General features: G+C 41.7%; 1 protein-coding gene across 1 annotated transcript in view; it reads left to right on the top strand.

The window, feature by feature from the left end:
* The window catches only part of LOC149450865 (hydroperoxide isomerase ALOXE3-like), a 204,431-nt gene that overhangs the window by 154,214 nt on the left and 28,468 nt on the right, over nucleotides 1-21,749 (top strand). Inside the window, exon 10 of the mRNA XM_089691500.1 lies at nucleotides 12,191-12,277. Within this exon, the coding sequence (XP_089547626.1) occupies nucleotides 12,191-12,277 (87 nt within the window). The remainder of the gene's footprint in view (nucleotides 1-12,190; nucleotides 12,278-21,749) is intronic.

Below are 21,749 nucleotides of genomic sequence, written 5' to 3'. Positions count from 1 at the left end.
AGAGAGAACTCTGCTGTCATATCGGGATACAATGCGGATGACATAATGCAGCCACATATCCCGTCAAGTTCTCCTCTGCCAAACACACCAGCCAGGAAAGAGGGTAGCTCCTTATCAACACCTTCTGGAGCTGAACGGATTTCCCCAGGCAAAATCCCTGTGGCCTTGCGTAGTGGTAGAGTTTCAAGACCACCAGATAGACTCAATCTTTAGTGTATCTACCAGTAACACAGTATGCCATGTTCAAGACTGTTCAGGATCTGTTTTAGTTTACAAAGTTTGAATTGAATGTAAAAAAGGGAGATGTTATAGTTATTATGCAAATACTGTGACTCTACTTGTATATGGTAGTATTGCATTGCCTTATACTTCCTGTTTCCTGTTCGATGCCTAACCTGGATGCAGTTCCGTTGTTCAACATGATTCCTCACACCAGCAGCTTGTGTTGTCTTCATTCCTGTACATGAAACCACGTCTAGCATGTCAAAGAGCACAGTAATCATACCATAACAAAGGAACATAGTAGATAAGAGGAAATGGAATCTTTGCGTCAGAGAAGCAGACGCTGGTGGATGAGATGCTTCTATATTGAGTTCACTATACAACAAAGGGATGTATAAGTAAAGATCATCCCTACGGAAGAGAATAAGTATATAGAAAAAGGGTCTCAGTGCTTATAGCAATGTGTAACTGCCCATTGGTATAGAACAGGGATCACTAAATGGCAGACCGCGGGCCGCATGTGTCCTGCCCGGATCGCTGCAGTCCCGCCATTTAGAAGCCTATTGCACCCTGCTGCCATTACCGCTGTAATCCTCATAGCCTACAATGAGAGGAAAGACCGCTCAGAACGGAGGGTTTGCTTCCCGAGCTATCAGGCAGCTGATTGGTTGATAGATCGGTTCTAGCAACCAATCACCAGTTTGCAGCTCCTGGCCTCTGTCCAGAATCCCTGTGCCTCTCGCTCTCCTGTGTAAGGTAGGACAGGAGGGAGGGAATGTGAAGTAAGGCTGCTTAAGACAATAATGTGGGGATAGAACAGTAATGTTGGGAGTTGAGGACAATTATGGGAGAACTAAGAGCACAGTAAAGGGGGACTAAGGACAATTATAGGGGGGCTGAGAACTGTAATGTAATGGGGGCTAAGGATAATTATGGGGGGCTAAGAACTGTAATGTAGGGGGGCTGAGGACAGTAATGTGGGGGGGGGATTGCGGACAGTAATGTAAGTAGGTGGGCTGAGGACATTAATGTGAGGAGAGGGCTGCAGACAGTAATGTGAGGGGGGACTAAGGACAGTAATGTGAGGGGGGCTGAGGACAGTAATGGGGGGGCTAAGGACAGTAATGTGAGGGTGGGCTGAGGACATGAATAGGGGGCTGAGGACAGTAATGGGCTGCTGAGGACATTTATGGGGGGAGATGGGGATTGTCAAGTGAAGGATCTGAATCATGGTACAAACATGCGATCCGGACCTCTGTTGGAAGAATCTTTTACTGACTGGACCTCCATGAATTTTAATTCAGTACCCCTGGTATAGAAGGTTGAGCATATTGGATCCATGGGGTCTATATTTTAAGAAATGTATTTTGCGTATCTAGAAGAATTCTCACTAGTGAAAAAGAAGTCTAAGCGATGGTGGTATGTTTTAAGGGTTATAAATTGTTATTTCCAAGCTCCTGCTATTGTTTGTTTTGCCGCCAGTTTGAATTCAGATGTAACTGGACACACCATGGATCTCTTGGAAAAGGGTAAGTTAATAATGATTGTAAAATATGTCTTCCACCATATGTGAAGGACATCTCCTAGCAACTGCTGAAACAGGTGCTAGGAGCAGATGGGTGAAGATGTGCTAAATGGGACGAGACTAGGTACCACCTCGAGAAGCCTTTGAAAAAAAAAAACCTTTAAAAGCTGATTGTGAGGATATTAATGAAGCCGAAAGTTAGCATGGTCAAAATTTGCTACCAGCTTCCTCTGTCTTTTGTGCTTTTAAGGTCCCTTTGTCTCCCACCTGGAGACATAAGCGTGGTTGATAGAGGTTTTGAGGTTACTCAACTGTGAGTAGAGAGTAGATATACGCTTGGGAGAGAGGAGTCCGGTGACAAAAGTGATCAAACAATGACAGTTGGGTTGTTCAGGAGCACCGAAGTTAGCCAGTGTTTGATTTGTAGAAATTGAAAGAGTTCAGTGTGAGGAGCTTGATATTTGTCTCTGATTTCGGCGCAGGTATAAACAGGCCAGTGAGGAACAAATAGAAGCAGTGGAATTTGTGGGAAACCCATCAATGGATGATACTGCAGGTTGCCTAAAAGGAGGAGTGGCAGATGTTTACAGATTAGACCACTGGATTTAGTGGAGTTCCAAACTTGTCGTGAATGAGACATTAGGCAACTGATTTTGGGAGAAGTCACAGGGGTGAGCGGAGAGAGAGACCAGGGAGAAAACAAGTGTTTCCAAAGTGACCCATAGGAGAGCACGATGTGCAGTATAAAGAGAGATCAAAGAAGCGATTTGAATGACTACAAAACATTTGGGATCCCCCTTCCCCATTGTTTTCAAAATTACAAATAATCATAGACTGGAATTGGGCTTTAAGTGTTACTGCACTCCATGCATTATAAATGCAGTTGCACTTTTAGTGTGTAGCACCCTGCTGACACACCAGAGGCAAGGTGGTACCTCCAGAGCCAGGGGGCAGGACAGCATTTCACCCCAGTGCTGAGTTCATGGATAAGACAGGGGACTGAAAAAAAAAATGGGGCGGCAGTCACTTTTGTCTTTTTAAGGTGTTATTGGAGGACAGTCCAGGAGATGAGGGTTAGGGGTCCCAGATACCATAAAAGATCACCTACAGACTCTCCAGATCCAGATTCATGTCGAGCTTCACAGTGCCAGAACCGTTAAGCTGACCCGGCCACACTGTAAAGAGCATTTCAGTTGGTTCATAGATTTCTCTCTCTGTTATCTAGGCTCAGTGCATCCTCTAAGCGAGTCACCTGCGAGAAACCGGCCTTCTTCCTGGCTTTCTCCAGCAATGGTCCTACCTTGGATCTCCTCCTTGGCACAGCTTTCTTCATCAGGCAGGACAGCTTCAGGATGACTTTAGACCTATCTATACAGTCAGCACACAGGTTATGGGGCCTAGTGGCAGCAACTAATCCAACAGCACCTTCCCAGGCCCCAGCCTAAGGAAGAGAGAGATCACAAGGCCCACCCCAGATATTTATATCCCCCCTCCCCAGCATACACCAGTGATCTGAACCTCCTACTGGGATGGCTGAAGGAAATATAAATATTTATAACTCTAGTCTTGTTATGAAATGCCAGTGGTATCAGTGACAACTAATGGCAGCAGTGAGAAATCACAACCCAACTTGATCCTAGGGAAAGACCAAGAGAAAAACTGTACAATCAATCTGGGCTGACTACCACCCAGCCAAAAACTAAATTTAACTAGTAGCCCCTGTATAGGACAGGGTGGCTACAAGTAAAAAGCCTTAAATGTCCCCTAGCTTAAGAAATGTCAGACTTGTCAAACTTTACAAACTACCATAGGAAAGAAACAAACTTGCACTCTAATGCCTACATCTAACATACCATTTCCATTTGCTTTGTTACTATTATATTAATCCTCCCTTTGTATGCCCCCTTTCCCATTCACAAGCTGATGAATAATTTTATAGTAGTTTACCTAGTAGGTACTAAATAGCCCCACCATACTGAAAAATGGGAGTGCATGTACAGTATCTTTAAGTGTCTGGACCAAACTTTTCTCTCTTAAATGCTCCTCTTGTGCTATTGTTTTGGAAGCTGTAAAAATACACTATATTGCCAAAAGTATTGGGACACCCCTCCAAATCATTAGATTCAGGTTTTCTAATCACCTCCATGGCCACATGTGTTTACAATCAAGCACATAGGCATGCAGACTGCTTCTAAAAACATTTGTGAATGAATGGGTTGCTCTCAGGAGCTCAGTGGATTCAAGCGTGGTACCTTGATAGGTTGCCACCTGTGCAATAAGTCCATCCGTGAAATTTCCTTGCTACTAAATATTCCATGATCAACTGTTAGTGGTATTATAACACAGTGGAAGCAACTGGGAACAACAGCAACTCGGCCACAAAGTGGTAGGCCAAGTAAAATGACGGAGTGGGATCAGCACATGCTGAAGCGCACAGTGCTCAGAAGTCACCAACTGTCTGCATAGTCAATAGCTAAAGACCGCCAAACTTCATGTGGCCTTCAGATTAGCACAACAGACTTTAGAGAGCTTCATGGAATGGGCTTCCGTGGCTGAACAGCTGCATCCAAGCCTCATATCACCAAGTGCAATGCAAAGCATCAGATGCAGTGGTGTAAAGCACACTGCCGCTGGACTCTAAAGCAGTGGAGATTTGTTCTCTGGAGTGACAAATCACACTTCTCTGTCTGGCAATCTGATGGACGTGTCTGAGTTTGGCAGCTGCCAGGAGAACAGTACTTGCCTGACTGCATTGTGCCAAGTGTAAAGTTTAGTGGAGGGGAGATTATGGTGTGGGATTGTTATTCAGTGGTTGGGCGTGGCCCCTTAGTTCCAGTGAAGGGAACTCTTAAGGAGTCAGCATACCAAGACATTTTGGACAATTTCATGCTCCCAACTTGTGGGAACAGTTTGGGGATGGCCCCTTCCTGTTCCAACATGACTGCGCACCAGTGCACAAAGAAAGGTCCATAAAGACATGGATGACCGTGTTTGGGGTGAAGGAACTTGACTGGCTGGCACAGAGTCCTGACCTCAATGCGATAGAACACCTTTGGGATGTGTCAGGGCTGCGGGAATGACCAGAGGTGTGTGGACTGACACAGGGAAACACAGACTTCAGGTACAGCATGTAAACAAGATAATTTATTAAGGACAACACAAACATAAACGCATTGCAACAAACCAAACCCAAAGCTAACACAAATACATACAACAAGGTGAAACAAACCCAAACCTAAACTGATATACAAATCAAACGTAGTTGGGCAGGCTGGGTCGGTAGCAAATGGGCAAACAGGGTACCAGGAGCGAGTGGAAGAGTGGGCAGGAATAGCTGAGGTCAGGACAGGCGCAGTTCGTTCAGAGTCAGGATCAAAGCAGGAAGCAGACAGGATGCAGGTACAGGGGCTCATGGGAAACATACACCAAGGCACTGACTGCAGGTCTGGCCATTCCTTAAATACACCTCCTGCAATCAGCCTCAGGTGATGGCTGATTGCAGGAATGAGCTTCTGGTTGCTGAAAGCACTCGCTGCCCAGCCCTGGTACTGCAGCCCACACGGCAGGTGAGTCCCACCACTAATGGTGAGTCCATTCCTGACAGTATGATTGAAGACTGTGAGCCAGGCCTTCTCGTCCGATATCAGTGCCTAACCTCACAAATGCGCTTCTGGAAGAATGGTCAAACATTCCCATAGACACACTCCTAAACCTTGTGGACAACCTTCCTAAAATAGTTGAAGCTGTTATAGCTGCAAATGGTGGGCCAACTCAATACTGAACCCTAGTGATTAAGACTGGGTTGCCAATAAAGTTCATGTGTGTGCAAAGACAGGCTTCCCAATATTTTTGGCAATGTAGTGTACTTTGAAAGTCTAATAACTATTATGATTTTCTTACATTAAAGCTGAACTGTAGTGTGTGAAGTAAAGATTTTTGTATGTTACTTGAACTTAAACGTAGGTAGAAATTTTAATGCATCCTAGCCCATATGCTGTAATCCACAGTCAATGTCCTGTACTGACACTCCCTGCGGGGCAGCAGGGTACTTCCGTGGATGCTTTGTACAGAAATACCTGAAAGTGTCATCAGCATAGCCACTATCAGGAAACCATATCTCCTCAACACTGCAAAAGTACTTTCTTGCATCTTTAAAACTAAACTCTAAGATAAGCAATTATTATCTGAATACAATAGGCATGTGTGTTCTTACTTAAATATTGGTGTGCTCTGTGTATTTTTTTCTAGCTACTGTATGTGCAGTACTCCACTGTGAAAATTGGTGCAGGAGCTACTTGTACTAAAGACCAGTGACTGCTCTCTCTCTCCTTGTGCAGGGTGACTTGTCTTGTTTCAGCTGCTTCCTGTAGTTTTCTGCAGACAGTCTGTAGTGGATTTATATCCCTTATAGTGATAAGCTTTAAGGCATGGCGTGGGCATTAGTATGCAGCATAAGCAGTGTGTTTTCCACATTTGTTAAATGACACAGCTGCAAGATCACTCCTAAATCCCCCATGTGAACCAGCATCATTTCTTTCCTTTCTTTCCTTTCTTTCCTTTCTTTCCATTCTTTCCATTCTTTCCTTTCTTTCTCTGAGTTTTATTGAAAATTTGCAGCATATCCATCAATACTTTTACAGTAGTGTTTGGCTGGGAGGTACATATCTCCATGTGTACAGTACACGTTTCTCAGACAGAAGAATCAAATATACATGGCTTAAGAAATCTTGTCTACCGGATATTACACTAGTGGTGTGGACACTATGCAAATCTTCTCATAGTTTTAATCTAAACAACAAAAAAAATAAACCAAATAAACGCCTACACTTATCGGGTCAGATAGATGATGTTCAGGGCCCATCTAAACAAGACAGGGCATCCAATGTACTAACAAGGTGCACATGCCACCATGCGTAATCCAAAGCAGAAGAAAGGATAAAGGATCACCATTACTTAATCATCAGGTAGGTCACAGGTATCAAATACCCAGGGCTAGCTTCATACGTTAGTTTATAGAGTGGTATTCAGGTTTTTCCACATATTAAGATGAATAACTTCACAGTGTATCCATTGTAAAACTATTGTTTTCCTAGCATATAAGAACAGGTAATGGAGAAATTGTTTCTGATAGGAGCCCAAATCAGTATCTTCTAAGATACCCAACACACACCACTTCGAGTTACAAACATTAGGTAAATCAAAGTGTGTAGCAATAAAATGAGTTACATAAGACCAAAGGGGCGAACCTTAGTGCAACTCCAAAGCGTATGAAGAAGGGCTCCCTGTGAACCATGACATTTAGGGCATTAAGGATTGTCTCTCCTATGCATCTGAAGGAGATGAAGTGCTGTATAGTAGATTCTGTGAAATATACGTATCTAGATTAATCTATCATGAGCTGAGATAGTAGTGAAGAACGTGTGAAGGAGGTCAGTCCAGTTATCCTCTGAGAGGTATGGAATATGTTGTGTCCAACATACTTGCAGGACATGTAAGCAGGAAGGCTTGCCCAGAATAAGAGTATTATAGTTGGAGGAAATAAATGTAGAGTGATCAGATCGCAATAACTGGTTTTCCAGTACTGCGTTACTAAACCTGATATTCCTGATCCTGAACTGAGCTGCTGCTGCATGTCTGAGTTGAAGATATTTAAAGTGCCAAGAGTCAGGTATTTGAAATTCCAGTTGCAATTGAAGGACGGATTTAAATGAACAAGCAGAATACAGTTGGTATTTTAGATTTTTCCGTGCCCATCGGGGTGCATCTAGCAACCTGAAAAATTGGGGGAGGGCAGGATTGAACCAAATTGGATGATTAGGGGAAATACAACTAGAGGAGTCAGGGAACAAGGTTACACACTGTCTATAGATTTTCAAGGAAACTTGTGTAACACCCTGCTGTTGATGCAGGATGGTAAAACAAACACAAGATGGCAGTGTCCTGCAGAACACGGGCATTCACACTGTACAGAGCAGCCCCATGGAACTTGTATGCTGAATCCCAGGGCTTTATTAAGGAGCAGTGTAGTAAAGAACTACATTTCCCAGAGGAGCTGGCATGTGGGTGGAGGCATATACAGGTGAAACTCGAAAAATTAGAATATCGTGCAAAAGTTAATTTATTTTAGTAATGCAACTTAAAAGGTGAAACTAATATATGAGATAGACTCATTACATGCAAAGCAAGATAGTTCAAGGCCTCCACACACTCTCCGGTCCCGCCTGCAGTGTTCTATCTGGTCACCTGCTAGCAGATTAGCTTTCTCCACAATACAGCAGGGTCAGTGATAAACAGACTCTCCTTGCCTCCTCTCTCTCTCTCTTTCCACAGCCTGGTCTGGTCCTCCCACAGTCAGCACACTCCTCTTTCCAAATCTCTCCCCACTGACTTCCTCTCATCTCCCCAGCTTTCACATATACAGGTGAAACTCAAAAAATTAGAATATTGTGCAAAAGTTCATTTATTTCAGTAATGCATCTTAAAAGGTGAAACTAATATATGAGATACTCATTACATGCAAAGCAAGATAGTTCAAGCCGTGATTTGTCATAATTCTGATGATTATGTCTTACAGCTCATGAAAACCCCAAATCCACAATCTCAGAAAATTTGAATATTGTGAAAAGGTGCAATATTCTAGGCTCAAAGTGTCCCACTCTAATCAGCTAATTAAGCCATAACACCTGCAAAGGGTTCCTGAGCCTTTAAATGGTCTCTCAGTCTGGTTCAGTAGGAATCACAGTCATGGGAAAGACTGTTGACCTGACAGTTGTGCAGAAAACCATCATTGACACCCTCCAAAAGTAGGGAAAGCCTCAAATGTAATTGCAAATGAAGTTGGATGTTCCCAAAGTGCTGTATCAAAGCACATTAATAGAAAGTTATGTGGAAGAGAAAAGTGTGGAAGAAAAAGGTGCACAAGCAGCAGGGATAACCGCAGCCTGGAGAGGATTGTCAGGAAAAGGCCATTCAAAAGTGTTGGGGACTTTCACAAGGAGTGGATTGAGGCTGGAGTCAGTGCATCAAGAGCCACCACACACAGACGGATCCTGGACATGGTCTTCAAATGTCGTATTCCTCTTGTCAAGCTTCTTCTGAACAAACAACGTCAGAAGCACCTTACCTGGGCTAAAGAAAAACAGACCTGGTGTGTTGCTCAGTGGTCCAAAGTCCTCGTTTCTGATGAGAGCAACTTTTGCATCTCATTTGGAAACCAAGGACCCAGAGTATGGAGGAAGAATGGAGAGGCACACACTGCAAGATGCTTGAAGTCCAGTGTGAAGTTTCCACAGTCTGTGTTGATTTGGGAAGCCATGTCATCTGCTGGTTTTGGTCCACGCAGCCGTCTACCAGGAGATTTTGGAGCACTTCATGCTTCCTTCCGCAGACGAGCTTTATGGGGATTCTGACTTCATTTTCCAGCAGGACTTGGCACCTGCCCACACTGCCAAAAGCACCAAAACCTGGTTCAATGACCATGGGATTACTGTGCTTGATTGGCCAGCAAACTCGCCTGACCTGAACCCCATAGAGAATCTATGGTACATCACCAAGAGAAAGATGAGAGACATGAGACCAAACAATGCAGAAGAGCTGAAGGCCGCTATTGAAGCATCCTGGTCTTCCATAACACCTCAGCAGTGCCACAGGCTGATAGCTTCCATACCACGCCGCATTGAGGCAGTAATTACTGCAAAAGGGGCCCAAACCAAGTACATATGCATGCTTATACTTTCAGAGGTCAGATATTGTTCTATGTCCAATCCTTGCTTTATTGATTGCATGTAATATTCTAATTTTCTGAGATTGTGGATTTGGGGTTTTCATGAGCTGTAAGACATAATCATCACAATTATGACAAATCACGGCTTGAACTATCTTGCTTTGCATGTAATGAGTATCTCATATATTAGTTTCACCTTTTAAGATGCATTACTGAAATAAATGAACTTTTGCACAATATTCTAATTTTTTGAGTTTCACCTGTATATGTGAAAGCTCGGGAGATGAGAGGAAGTCAGTGGGGAGAGATTTGGAGAGAGGAGTGCGCTGACTGTGGGAGGACCAGACCAGGCTGTGGAAAGAGAGAGAGAGAGGAGGCAAGGATAGTCTGTTTATCACTGACCCTGCTGTATTGTGGAGAAAGCTAATCTGCTAGCAGGTGACCAGATAGAACACTGCAGGCGGGACCGGAGAGTGTGTGGAGGCCTTTGTGAAAGGAAAAAGAGACTGTCAGAATTCGCCAGACGCTATCCCTTCGGTGAGAGAGTTCCAAGCATTACCAAGCACAGGGAACACTGACACCTGCTCCACCTTTGATATTTTCCTGCATACAGTTGCGGACATTGCACATAGTTATTAGAATTTGTGGCCTAGTTCCTTCAGTCAGTATCGTATGACCACACTTAGCACGGCCTTATTAGAGCTGATAGAAGGACAGTCAGTCCACAGGCCATTATCATCAATACACTCTATTAAGGAGGCTTTTTCCTATTGTGCCATCAGTCTTGCAGTACAGAGAAGAATTGCCTTGTGCCAACAATCACTTTTACCAGGTTAGCCACTTGTTGTTTTAGATTGACTAGTGACTAGTGCTTTAAAGGAACATTACACTAATCAATTGCTGCTTCCAGGTTGAGTGCCATTCTTCCCTTCCTTTATTTCATTGTGTCTCAGAAGTATGATTTACACTTCTTCACTGTGCACCAACTGGGCCCCATCATGCGTGCAGAAGACTCTTCACTGCCCTTAAAGAACATTGGTTGTTTTGGGGTAAAGAACTCTTTTCCTTATTTCAGGCTATCTCGTTGCCATCAGGTCTTGAGGACCCAAAGTGAGCTAGTGTTAGGGATCCGGGTATGACCAGAAATGTGTGGGAACACAGGTGTAGTCAGGGCTGGAGAGGTGGAATAGTCAGGCAGGCTGTTTGATACTGTTAAGCACCACCTGGCGTCGTCTCCAGCAGCCCACAGCATGGGGTTCCTCAGGGCGCGGGGTCTAAGTCCCAGTCTGCTTATTCACCAGGGCCCCTGATGGTGGGGATGGACTTGGAGCAGACTGAGACCAGGTCGCGACCCCTGAGTACATTCGGCAATGGTAGAGAGCGTCGCCAGAGGTGTGCAGGGAAAGGAGCCTGACGTGAAGAGGCTGACAGACCTGGTAACAGGGACAGATCCGTGCGGGATGGATGGATGGATCGTCTGGGTAGCGTAAGGCGTAGTCAGGCAGGCCAGGTCAGCAACGTGCGGGCAGCGAGGTACCGGAGGAGCAGGCAAAGAATGGTCAGGGTCACAAGCCGGGTTCAGTAACTCACGGGCAGCGCGGTACAGAGGATCAGGCAGAAGGATGGTCTGGCAAGCCAGGGGTTAAATAGGAGACGGTCAGCCGGGTCAGGGACAATGCAGAGGTCGGCAACAGAAGATTCACAGGATACCAGGTACAGGGGCTCATGGGAAACAAACACCAAGGCACTGATTGCAGGCCTGGTCCTGCTTAAATAGACCTCCTGCAATCAGCCTCAGGTGATGGCTTGATTGCAGGAGTGAGACCCTGGCTGCTGAAAACACCCTCTGGTAGGAGCTGGTACTGCAGCCCACAGAGCAAGTGAGCCACAGCACCACCAGTGGTGAGTCCATTCCTGACAGCTAGTCTACCCGTTTGATAGTTTTTGCTGCTCACTGGGGACTGTAAAGTTACCTCAGGTTGAAGGTATTGGGTTAGTTTCTTAAAAGCAGGCCTGCTAACATGAACTGAGAATCTGTGATAAATGTTGTTTCCTTTCTTTGCCTAAAGCTGACATAAGTAGTAACTGACTCTGCACATACCAATTTTGTTTGTTGTGTAACCAAGATACATAGAAGTTGCTATAAATGGTTTACCAGGCCAACCCAATCAGTGTATGAGTCTACTTTTTTGGGGTGATTTAAAAGTATACTGTGGTGTCAGCAGGTGTTGGGCTTTCAGAGAGGGGTCCAAAGCAACAGGGAGCCCGAAAATCATCCAGCAACTCCTAAGGTTGTAGTGCTTTACTTGTATTAAAGTCATGCCACCTGTATTTGGAGGAGATCTATAAATTAGATTTGCAGGGGTTTTGAAAGAGGACGCTAAGGCCACCTCAGCAGCAGTAGCTGCATCGCTCAATTGAAGGAAGAGCCATCGGTGCACGAATACTAGTTGGAAGGCATAATAATATAGTCTTAGATTCAATAAGCATGGTGAGACTCTGTTTTTAGAGAAAAATTTCAAAAAGCATTCAATTAAAATGGGGACTGGAAATTTATACCTGATGATAGTGAAACCAGGTTAGATAGGCAAATTTCTCATGGTAGTTAAAGTTCAGGTTTAAATTGTTAGAAGGCAATAATAAGGTACCCTACAATGATGTTTTACATGTGTAACCTGCATCAAATATCGTATTTCTTAAACTACTTTTTTTTCCCCTAGCTAATAATTCCACACCTTCGCTACACTCTAGAAATAAATGCCTTAGCAAGGATGAAACTCATTGGACCAAATGGCATCTTTGATCAAGTAAGATCCAAATCATTGGTTACATTTTGCGTATCAGCCTGGTCAGTAACGGAACACAATCAATAAAATATACAATTCTCTTTTGTGCACCTAGAACAAAGCACCCAATTGATTAAATCTATACTTGTGCAATTCGCTTCATTATGAATTTGAATTCAAAATTAAAACATATTGCAATAAATACAGTAAGGTATAAAGTAAAATAAGATGATTCCTACTTAGGCTGTTTTATAGAATAGAAAAGAATAGATTAAAGTAGAAAAGTAGAATAGCATAGAATAGAAAAATAGATTAGAATAGAATGAAATAGAACGAATATAGCCATTTTATGTAAATCGAATTTTGGAAGGCTTCTATATTTGTTCAATTTTATTCTATTCTAATCTATTCAATTTTTTTCTATTCTTTTTGTTTTTTATTCTAATTTTTATATTCTATCCTTTTCTAATCATTTTTAATTTTTTTTTATTCTATTCCTTTATTCTATTCTTTTATTTTCTTTTCTGTTTTATTCTATTCTGTTTTGCACTATTCTATTCTGTTTTATCCTATTCTTTTCTATTTTATATAAAGCAGCATAAGTAGGAAACATCATCTTACTTCACTTTTATACCCTACTGTATTTATTGCAATATGTTTCCATTTCAAATTCAAATTAATTTTTTAATTCAACCCATTTTTCAAATTTGGATAAATTTGAAAGTAACGAACATACAAAACAAATCCAAATATACAAAACAAATTCCAAAAACTAATCATTCTGAAAAAGCGAATATGATGAAATTAAATTATTAACCTAACGAACGAATCTGAAATGAAACAAAACCAATTTTTTCGTCATGCATAGCTCTAATCAAAACTGTTATCGAAATGGAAAATTTGAGAAAAACTTCACTATGCTGGAAATTATTCCTATTTCTAAAACTGTAAAAATGGTGGTGGTTGTTGGGTGATGAGGTGGGGGTACAGAAAGAGTTGTGGCTGGAGATTGAAAATCATTGCTCTTTGCACCAACGTCTATTTTTTAATGCATATACTGTATATTTAGAGATTTATTTTTAGTCCATAGCACCTAGGCACATGTGAAAGATGTTCTACCTCTTTTGTTTTCAACAATTATACAAAATTGTTACTGAACAAAACTAAAATAAAATTATTGCAATCTACGTGACATACAATATTCAACCAATTAAGTCTTCTTTGTACCTCCCCTCCCTTAAAGCAGTATTAAAGTCAAAACCAAAATATATATATTGCACTGTACCAATCATAGGATGTGGTGGCTGCATTATTTTCCTTTTTTTTAGGCTTTTTTCCCTTTTTTTACCTGGTGATTTATGGCCAGTAACACCGCCTGTATTGGACCCACTATGGATAAAGGAGCAACAGAAACACCACTGGACAGCAGAAATGTCAGTCTAGGGGGAATGTAGTGATAGATGGACTGATAAATGGATCAGATTTAAATACACTAACAAATTGAAGTCAAACTCCAGCTGGGATAAAGATTTTACATAAATTAATAAAATCTGACAATTGTATGCACCCCGTTATTGTTAAACGGTTTGTCTCAACCATCTAACCTCTACATCTGCTGGACAGCTTGTTCTGCTGACAAAACAACAGAGTTACTGGGGGGGGGTGCCTGTGCATGGCAGCGTAGGAGAGCACGATGTAGGTGCTTTCCGACAATGTCCGATTCTAAACCTCCCCAATGTCCTAGTGGAGTAAGCTGCCTATCTGAGACCTACCTGTGAGAGAGGGGGTCTCTGGTTCTGGCGGTGAAGTGGAGCCCCCGTGGGTGGAGAGCGAATCCGGCTATCAGACTCCCTGAGGCTGGCCAGCGGTGATCCTGTAGAGATCGTCGGGTTGCCGGGGAAAAGGAGTGACGCGGCGGGACCACGTGGGCAGCCGCGAGGTAGCGCTGCGAGGAGGAAAAGCCTGCCGGTGTCCAGAGGGGAGAGAGAGACACGGCCTGTCCCCCAGCTTGCTCCCCAGTCTATTCCTCTGATTCTCCAGATGGATATCTAACTGGATGCCCTGCTCGATCCCCAGCTATTTAATTAAGATACCCTGAGGAACCCCCCAAGGAAGGAAGGGATTGCCCGAAGAGACTGATACTAGCAGCCTGGAGCCGCCTCACAGGAAAAGCAAGAGAGAGGAGGGTGAGTGAGAGCGGCTTGGGCTAGTTGCATATTGCTATGTATGGCATAAAGGAACATTGTGTGAAGCAGAGAAGGGGGATTCCTAGGGGGTATGAAGGTGTGGAAGAGTAAGGAGGATTAAGTGACCCTAGAAATGGAAACGAAAGTTTAAACGGACAATTAAATAGTGGGTCAAATCCGGGTCCCTAGTGCCTAATTGAGTATTCCCTGGTGTTTATAGAAGAGGTCAGTCTCTCGGAAGATTTGAAGAATAAAAGTATTAAAGGAAGTGGGTCCAAGGGAGCCCAGACCGGTTCGATTAAAAAGTACACGTCTCAGAGGAATGTGACCCCAGAAAGACCCCTGGGGATAAATGAAAAGAGTGAAATGGAAATTAGTTTGGAAAAAGTCCTAGAATATCCCTAGGAATGGACAATAGTAGTCAACATATGATAGAAAACATGGAGGGGAGAGAATCTGAAAGGGAAATACAAGTGCCAAATAAGAAAGAGATGGCAGAAATGTTTAAAAACTTGGAAAAATCAATAAAGCAAGAAATAGCAAAGATATGGAATTATTTGAGGCAGCTGTTATGCAGAGTGAAAGAAACGAAGGAAAAACTTAAAAATCATGCCCAAGATATCTCATAACTTAAGAAACGGACATTTGATATCAGGAAAGATAAAAAAAATTGCTTTATAAGATAGAGGTTCAAGAAAATAGGGATAGGAGGAGTAATCTCAGGATACGAGGAGTCCCAGAAAGTTCACAGGGGGAGGACTTAAAAGGGTTAATGTGTAAAATTTTAAACTCCATAATGGACAGACCTGCTTCAGAGATGTTTAAACCAGATGGTGCATTTAGAATAGGAAAGTTTCAACAAGGAAACGGTAGAGAAAGGCCGAGAGATATAATTGTTCAATTCCATAGGTTTAGGGATAAAGAGATTTGGAAGAAGATCAAGGGAAGAACAAGTATCAAGTATGAAGAAATAAACATTCAAATTTTCGTGGACTTAGCACCTGAGATATTGTGGAGAAAGATCTTTGAAACCCCTGGTAGATCAGATGAGAAAACAAAATGTACATTATAAGTGGGGAGCCCAGGCGGGCCTAATCAGATGGAAAAAGTGGACTCACGGCTATTCTGAGATTTCCTGAGCACTTAAGAGACTTCTGTGATAGACTTTATTTGCAGAGAATAGAGATACCAGGATGGGAAGAAGAAGGAGATACAGGGGTTATGGGAAAAGAAGACTGGCAGCTAGCAAAAAAGGGAAAGTAGGGAAGGGAATGGAGGGGAGGAGTGTGGTGTGTTTTTTTTTTTTTCTCCTCTCTTCTTTCCCTCTCTATGGTTTCTCTGTTTGAACTCCATTTTTAAGTGTCGGTGGGAATTTATTGAACTAGATAGATAAGGGGACAGTGGAGGGGAAGAAGGAAGAGAAGAGAGGGAAAAAAAGAGCCGTATATGGGCGGAGTTCAACCCCAAGGTTTTAAATCAAAGGTGGGTTTAGGCCCACAAATGATTAGTAGGCAAACTCTAAGCCTAAAAAGGGGGAGGGTGGTGGTTGGGGGGGGGGAGATAGGGGAGGGAGGGAGTGGGGTGGGAGGTAGGTGGGGGGGAGGGGAGAGGGAGGGGGGTACTAGGGCTAACACTCTGCGGGTTGGGAGGAGCTATGAAAGTAAGGAGAGAAGAGAGGAGGAGTTGGAGGAGAAGAGAAGATGTATGGAAGAAATACAGTTTGTAACTTATAATGTAAATGGGTTGTATTGTCCTAGGAAGAGATTTAGGTTGTTTAGAGAGTTGCAACATAGAACATCTTCAGTGTTTTTTTTTACAGGAGACACATCTAGAGATAGTCAAATGTTAAGCTGAATACTAGACATTACCCAGTGTGGTATTATGCAGATTCCCCAATTAAAAGAGCAAAGGGGGTCGCCATAGGGTTTGCAAAGAATATAAGGTTTGAGCTGAAGAATAGAATGACGGATCCTGAGGGTAGATTTTTGTTTCTAAAGGGTAAATTGCAAGAAATTGAGTGCACAATAGCTAATATTTATTGTCCAAATAAGAAGCTGGAGATATTTTTGAAGGGAGTATTGAAAAAAACTGATGGATTTTAAAAAAGGCCGTCTGATAGTGGCTGGAGATTTTAATATCTGTATGGATCCGTGGATGGATGCAACCGCTTCTGTGCAGAGAGAGGAGAATAGGTCTCTGAGATCATTAAAGAAGCTGATACATGAGTGCCAACTGGTGGATATATGGAGAATTAGGCACATGAAAGACAGAGACTATACCTTCTCCTCACATGCACACGAGACATATTCAAGATTGGATTATATACTGATGGAACATCGATTTATAGAGTTTGTGGTAGAAGTAAAAATTGAAGTAATGTCTTTATCAGATCATGGCCCTGTCACAATTAAGTCAGGATGGGGAAGAGAGATGAAGGGAGGCTTAGTCTGGAAGTTGAATGAGGCACTTCTCCTGGATCAAGAGATTGAGCAGAAGATCGGGGAGGAGATCAAACGGTTCTTTGAAGAGAATGATACAGGAGATGTGTCGGTGGCTACAGTGTGGGAGGCCCATAAGGCTTACATCAGAGGACTTCTTATTGCAATTGGGGCAAAAAAGAAAAGAGAAAGGGGGAAAAGAATTAGTGGGCTTCTAAAGGAAATATTTGATCTTGACCAGGTGCATAAATGTAGAATATCTAAAGAGATAATGCAGAAGGTAATAAAAAAGAAAGAAGAGCTAGAGACTTTGATGGAAGAGGAAAAAAGGAGAGTTTTCAATAAAGTAATAAGTGAAAGGTACAGATGGGGAGATAGGCCAGGAAAGTATTTAATGAGAGCCTTAAGGAAAAAGAAAAATAGGAATTATATAGAAAAAATAAGAAACCCCAAAGGTGAATTGGTCCATTCAACTAAAGATATTGCTAGAGTATTTAAGGAATATTATAGTAAGTTGTATAATATCTCACATGATTCTATAAATAACGCTGGAATCGTAAATAGTGAAAAAAGGACATACTTAAAAAATGCAGGTCTACCAAAATTAAGTGAAGTACAGTTGGACTCCCTAGACTCAGAAATCACACAAGAAGAAATAAAAGTAGCATTAAAAAGTACTATGGCGGGGAAAAGTCCAGGGCCAGACGGATATACTGTGAGATACTATAAAAAATATAAAGAATTGTTAATACCTAAATTGAAGGTATATATGAACGCCCTAGGGGGGAGATGGAAATGAGGCAAGAATCCCTACAGGCTAATGTGGTTCTAATTCATAAGGAAGAAAGGATGCCACCGAGTGCTCAAGCTATAGACCAATTTCATTGCTGAATACAGATACCAAATTGTACGCAAAGGTATTAGCAAACAGGCTGAAAAATGTAATGCCCGAATGGATGCATGGGGATCAGGTAAGAGAAGGCAGAGACAATGGGATGAGATCTTTGTTACTCATTCAGAAAAGAGAAAACCCCGGTGGTGTTGTTGTCGATCGATGCAGAAAAAGCATTTGATAGAGTGGACTGGAGATTCATGATGGACATCTTGGAAGCTCTGGGGTTGGGAGTTAGAATGAGAGAGTGGATTGGAAAATTGTATAGGAAGCCCTCAGCAGCTATTATGGTTAATGGAGAAATGTCGGAGTTTTTTGGGATGTCAAATGGGACAAGACAGGGATGCCCATTGTCCCCATTGTTGTATGTTTTGTCTTTGAAGCCTTTGCTGTCTACAATAAGGAAGAACATAGATATAAAGGGAATACAGATAGGAGATAGAGAGCACAAAATTACGGCCTATGTGGATGATCTGATTTTCTATGTGGGAAACCCTAGGATAACACTTCCAAATTTAAGGAAGATATTGAAGGAAGTTTAATTGATGCGGAGTTATCAAATTTTAAAATCAACCCAACAAAAACTGAGATTTTAAATATAAATCTCACAAACCGTGAAAAAGAAAAGATACAAGAGGAATTCCCCTTCATATGGAGAGAAAAAGAATTAAAGTATCTAGAGGTAAAACTTTCTGCTTCATATGAGAATCTGTACAAATTAAACTATATGTCACTGTTAAACGAGATTAAAGGGGAATTAAAGAGATTAGGGGGAGGAAACCCGTCTTGGATAGGACGCATAAATCTGATAAAAATGGTAATTGTGCCTAAAGTTCTATATAAATTTCAAATGGTCCCAATCAAACTTCCAGAGGTATATTTTAAAGAACTTAAAAAAATAAGATATATGGAGGAATAAAAAACCTAGAACACGCTATGAAATGTTGAGTAGAAATAAAGAGAGGGGTGGATTGGGAATGTCAGATTTCAAGAGATATTATAAATCTGTAATAATGGCGAGAATCTTTGATTGGACGCACAACCCAGGGAAAAGTTGGGTCATAATCGAAAATGCACTTAGTGGAACGAATTTGAGTAGGATTATATGGGTGCCTGCACAATATAGGGGATTAGATGATAGCACAAGTTTGTACACTTTAAATGTTTTAAGAGTTTGGGATGTACTGCACAGACAGAAGGGGTGGGATTTTAATTCACTGTTAATGCCATTAAGGAACACAGTTTTTTTCTCTAGGTAGGGAGGGTATTACAGGAAAATGGATTATAAAGGAGGATGCACAATTGAGAGATATAATGGTTGCGGAGGAATTGGGATCACTTAAGGAATTGGAAAAGAAAAAAGGAGAAGTTTTCACTAGGATAGATGAGTGGCGCTATCATCAACTGAAACACTGTGTCGGGAAACTCCCAAAACCTTTGAGAACTTGAAAGGATTGGAATCCATTTGAGAGGTTGTTAGAATCATGGGGAGATGGGAAACACGGAATTGCTAAAATATATAAGACTTTCACTGATTTAGACACTAGCACAAAACCGATGTATATAGGCAAATGGGAAAGATTTGGGGTGGAAATAGATGAGGGGAAGCAGAAGAAAATATATAGATTAATTCATGAAAATATAAGTATGCGAGAGGTGGAAATAAATTACAAGTGTTTGATAAGACGGCACATTACACCGAATGTTGAACATAAATTGAATACGGAGAATTCACCATTGTGTTGGAGGGGTTGTAGAGAGATAGGCACGTTATAGCATATATGGTGGGAGTGCCCAAAAATACAAGTATTTTGGAAGAAAATAGTTCACTTGGTGGGGATGGTTACTGAAATCAACGTTAGATTAGACTCAGAGATCTGTCTTTTCCATAGCACAGTTATCAGTGAAATTATATAAGGATTCGGGTATATGGTATTTTTTAAACGCAGCGAAGGGTGTGATACCCAAGGTTTGGCAAAAAAAGGAAGTGCCGACGGAAGAGGATTGGGTAGCTAGAGTGAACCAGATTTGTGAGATGGAGAAACTTTATCAAATGCATGTAGACAAGATGGGGACATATTATGTGAAATGGAAAAAATGGGAAGAGTTTAAATTGAATGTGAAATACAGTTGTGTTCAAAATAATAGCAGTGTGTTGAAAAAAGTGAATAAAGCTCAAAATCCTTCTAATAGTTTTTATTTCCATACACACAAATGCATTGGGAACACTACACATTCTATTCCAAATCAAAACATGAAGAAAAATATATCAAATTTGTGTTGTTCCTCTAAACAAATTGAAGAAAAGTGAATATTAGACTGTTCAAAAAAATAGCAGTGTTTGTATTCTTCTTTACAAACTCAAACATTTACTATATAGACTGAAAAATGTTTGAAGATTTTGCTTTCCTTTGAATCACTTAATTAATATTTAGTTGTATAAGCACTGTTTCTGAGAACTGCTGTACATCTGTGTTGCATGGAGTCAACCAACTTCTGGCACCTGTGAACAGGTATTCCAGCCCAGGATGATTGGACTACATTCCACAGTTCTTCTCTATTTCTTGGTTTTGCCTCAGAAACTGCATTTTTGATGTCACCCCACAAGTTTTATATTGGATTAAGATCCAGGGATTGGGCTGGTCACTCTATAATGTCAATCTAGTTGGTCTTGAACCAAGATGTTGCACATTTACTGGTGTGTTTGGGGTCGTTGTCTTGTTGGAACACCCATTTCAAGGGAACTTCCTCTTCAGCATAAGGCAGCATGACCTCTTCAAGTATTCTGATGTATTCAAACTGATCCATGATCCCTGGTATGCGATAAATAGGCCCAACACCGTAGTATGAGAAACATCTCCATATCATGATGCTTGCGCAACCATGCTTCACTGTCTTCACAGTGTACTGTGGCTTGAATTCAGTGTTTGGGGGTCGTCTGACAAACTGTCTCTGGCCACTAGACCCAAAAAGAACAATCTTACTTTCATCAGTCCACAAAATGTTGCGCCATTTCTCTTTAGGCTAGTCAATGTGCTCTTTGGCAAATTGTAACCTCTTCAGCACATGTCTTTTCTTCAACAGTGGGACTTTTCGGGGGCTTCTTGCAGATAGCTTGGCTTCATATAGGCGTCTTCTAATTGTAACAGTACTCACAGGTAACTTTACACCTTCTTTGATCTTTCTGGAGCTGATTGTTGGCTGAGTCCTTGCCATTTTGGCTATTCTTCTATCCATTCGAATGGTAGTTTTTCGCTTTCTTCCACGTCTTTCAGGTTTTGGTTGCCATTTTAAAGCATTTGCGATCATTTTAGCTGAGCAGCCTATCATTTTCTGCACTTCTTTATATGTTTCCCCTACCCAATCAACTTTTTAATCAAGGTACGCTGTTCTTCTGAACAATGTCTGGAACGACCCATTTTCCTCAGAATTTCAGAGAGAAATGCACTGTAACCATCATGTACAACATTTGCTGCCTTCCTTCCTTAAATAAGGGCAATAATTGCCACCTGGTTTTCAAAGAATGAATAACCTCACTAATAGAACTCCACTGCTATTATTTTGAACATACCCCTTTCAATTAGTGATTCAATTACACAGAATCAGTAGCATGCATGTCATGACTGTTGGGTCTGTTGGATTTCTATTACTCTACGACACCTGCTAGTAAATTATGTGCCATGTAGAAATATCATTCCTACCAAAAACAGTGATTGATCAGGTTAGTGATGTCTGACTGCTATTATTTTTAACACAACTGTATATGAAGGTATAATGTCTAATATTATAAATACTCTGATTGCTTTTTATAGGCAGGATGTAGGAAAACGCAGAGTGGGTAGTTGGGGGGGGGGGGGGAGAGGAGGTTAGATGGGAGGGGGGGGAATAGAGACAATTAGGGAGATAATTATTGTAGTAAAGTGATCTTGTTTCTCTTGTTTATTGGAGAAAATGAATGTAAAATGTATTTGGTTGAA

The sequence above is a fragment of the Staurois parvus genome, unplaced genomic scaffold (genome assembly GCF_062004578.1).
Source record: "Staurois parvus isolate SC_StPar_1 unplaced genomic scaffold, SC_StPar_1.0 ptg000562l, whole genome shotgun sequence".
NCBI classification, from domain to species: Eukaryota; Metazoa; Chordata; class Amphibia; order Anura; family Ranidae; genus Staurois; species Staurois parvus.
The sequence above is the reverse complement of the archived record's forward strand: the minus strand, read 5'-3'. Positions and strand labels throughout refer to the sequence as shown.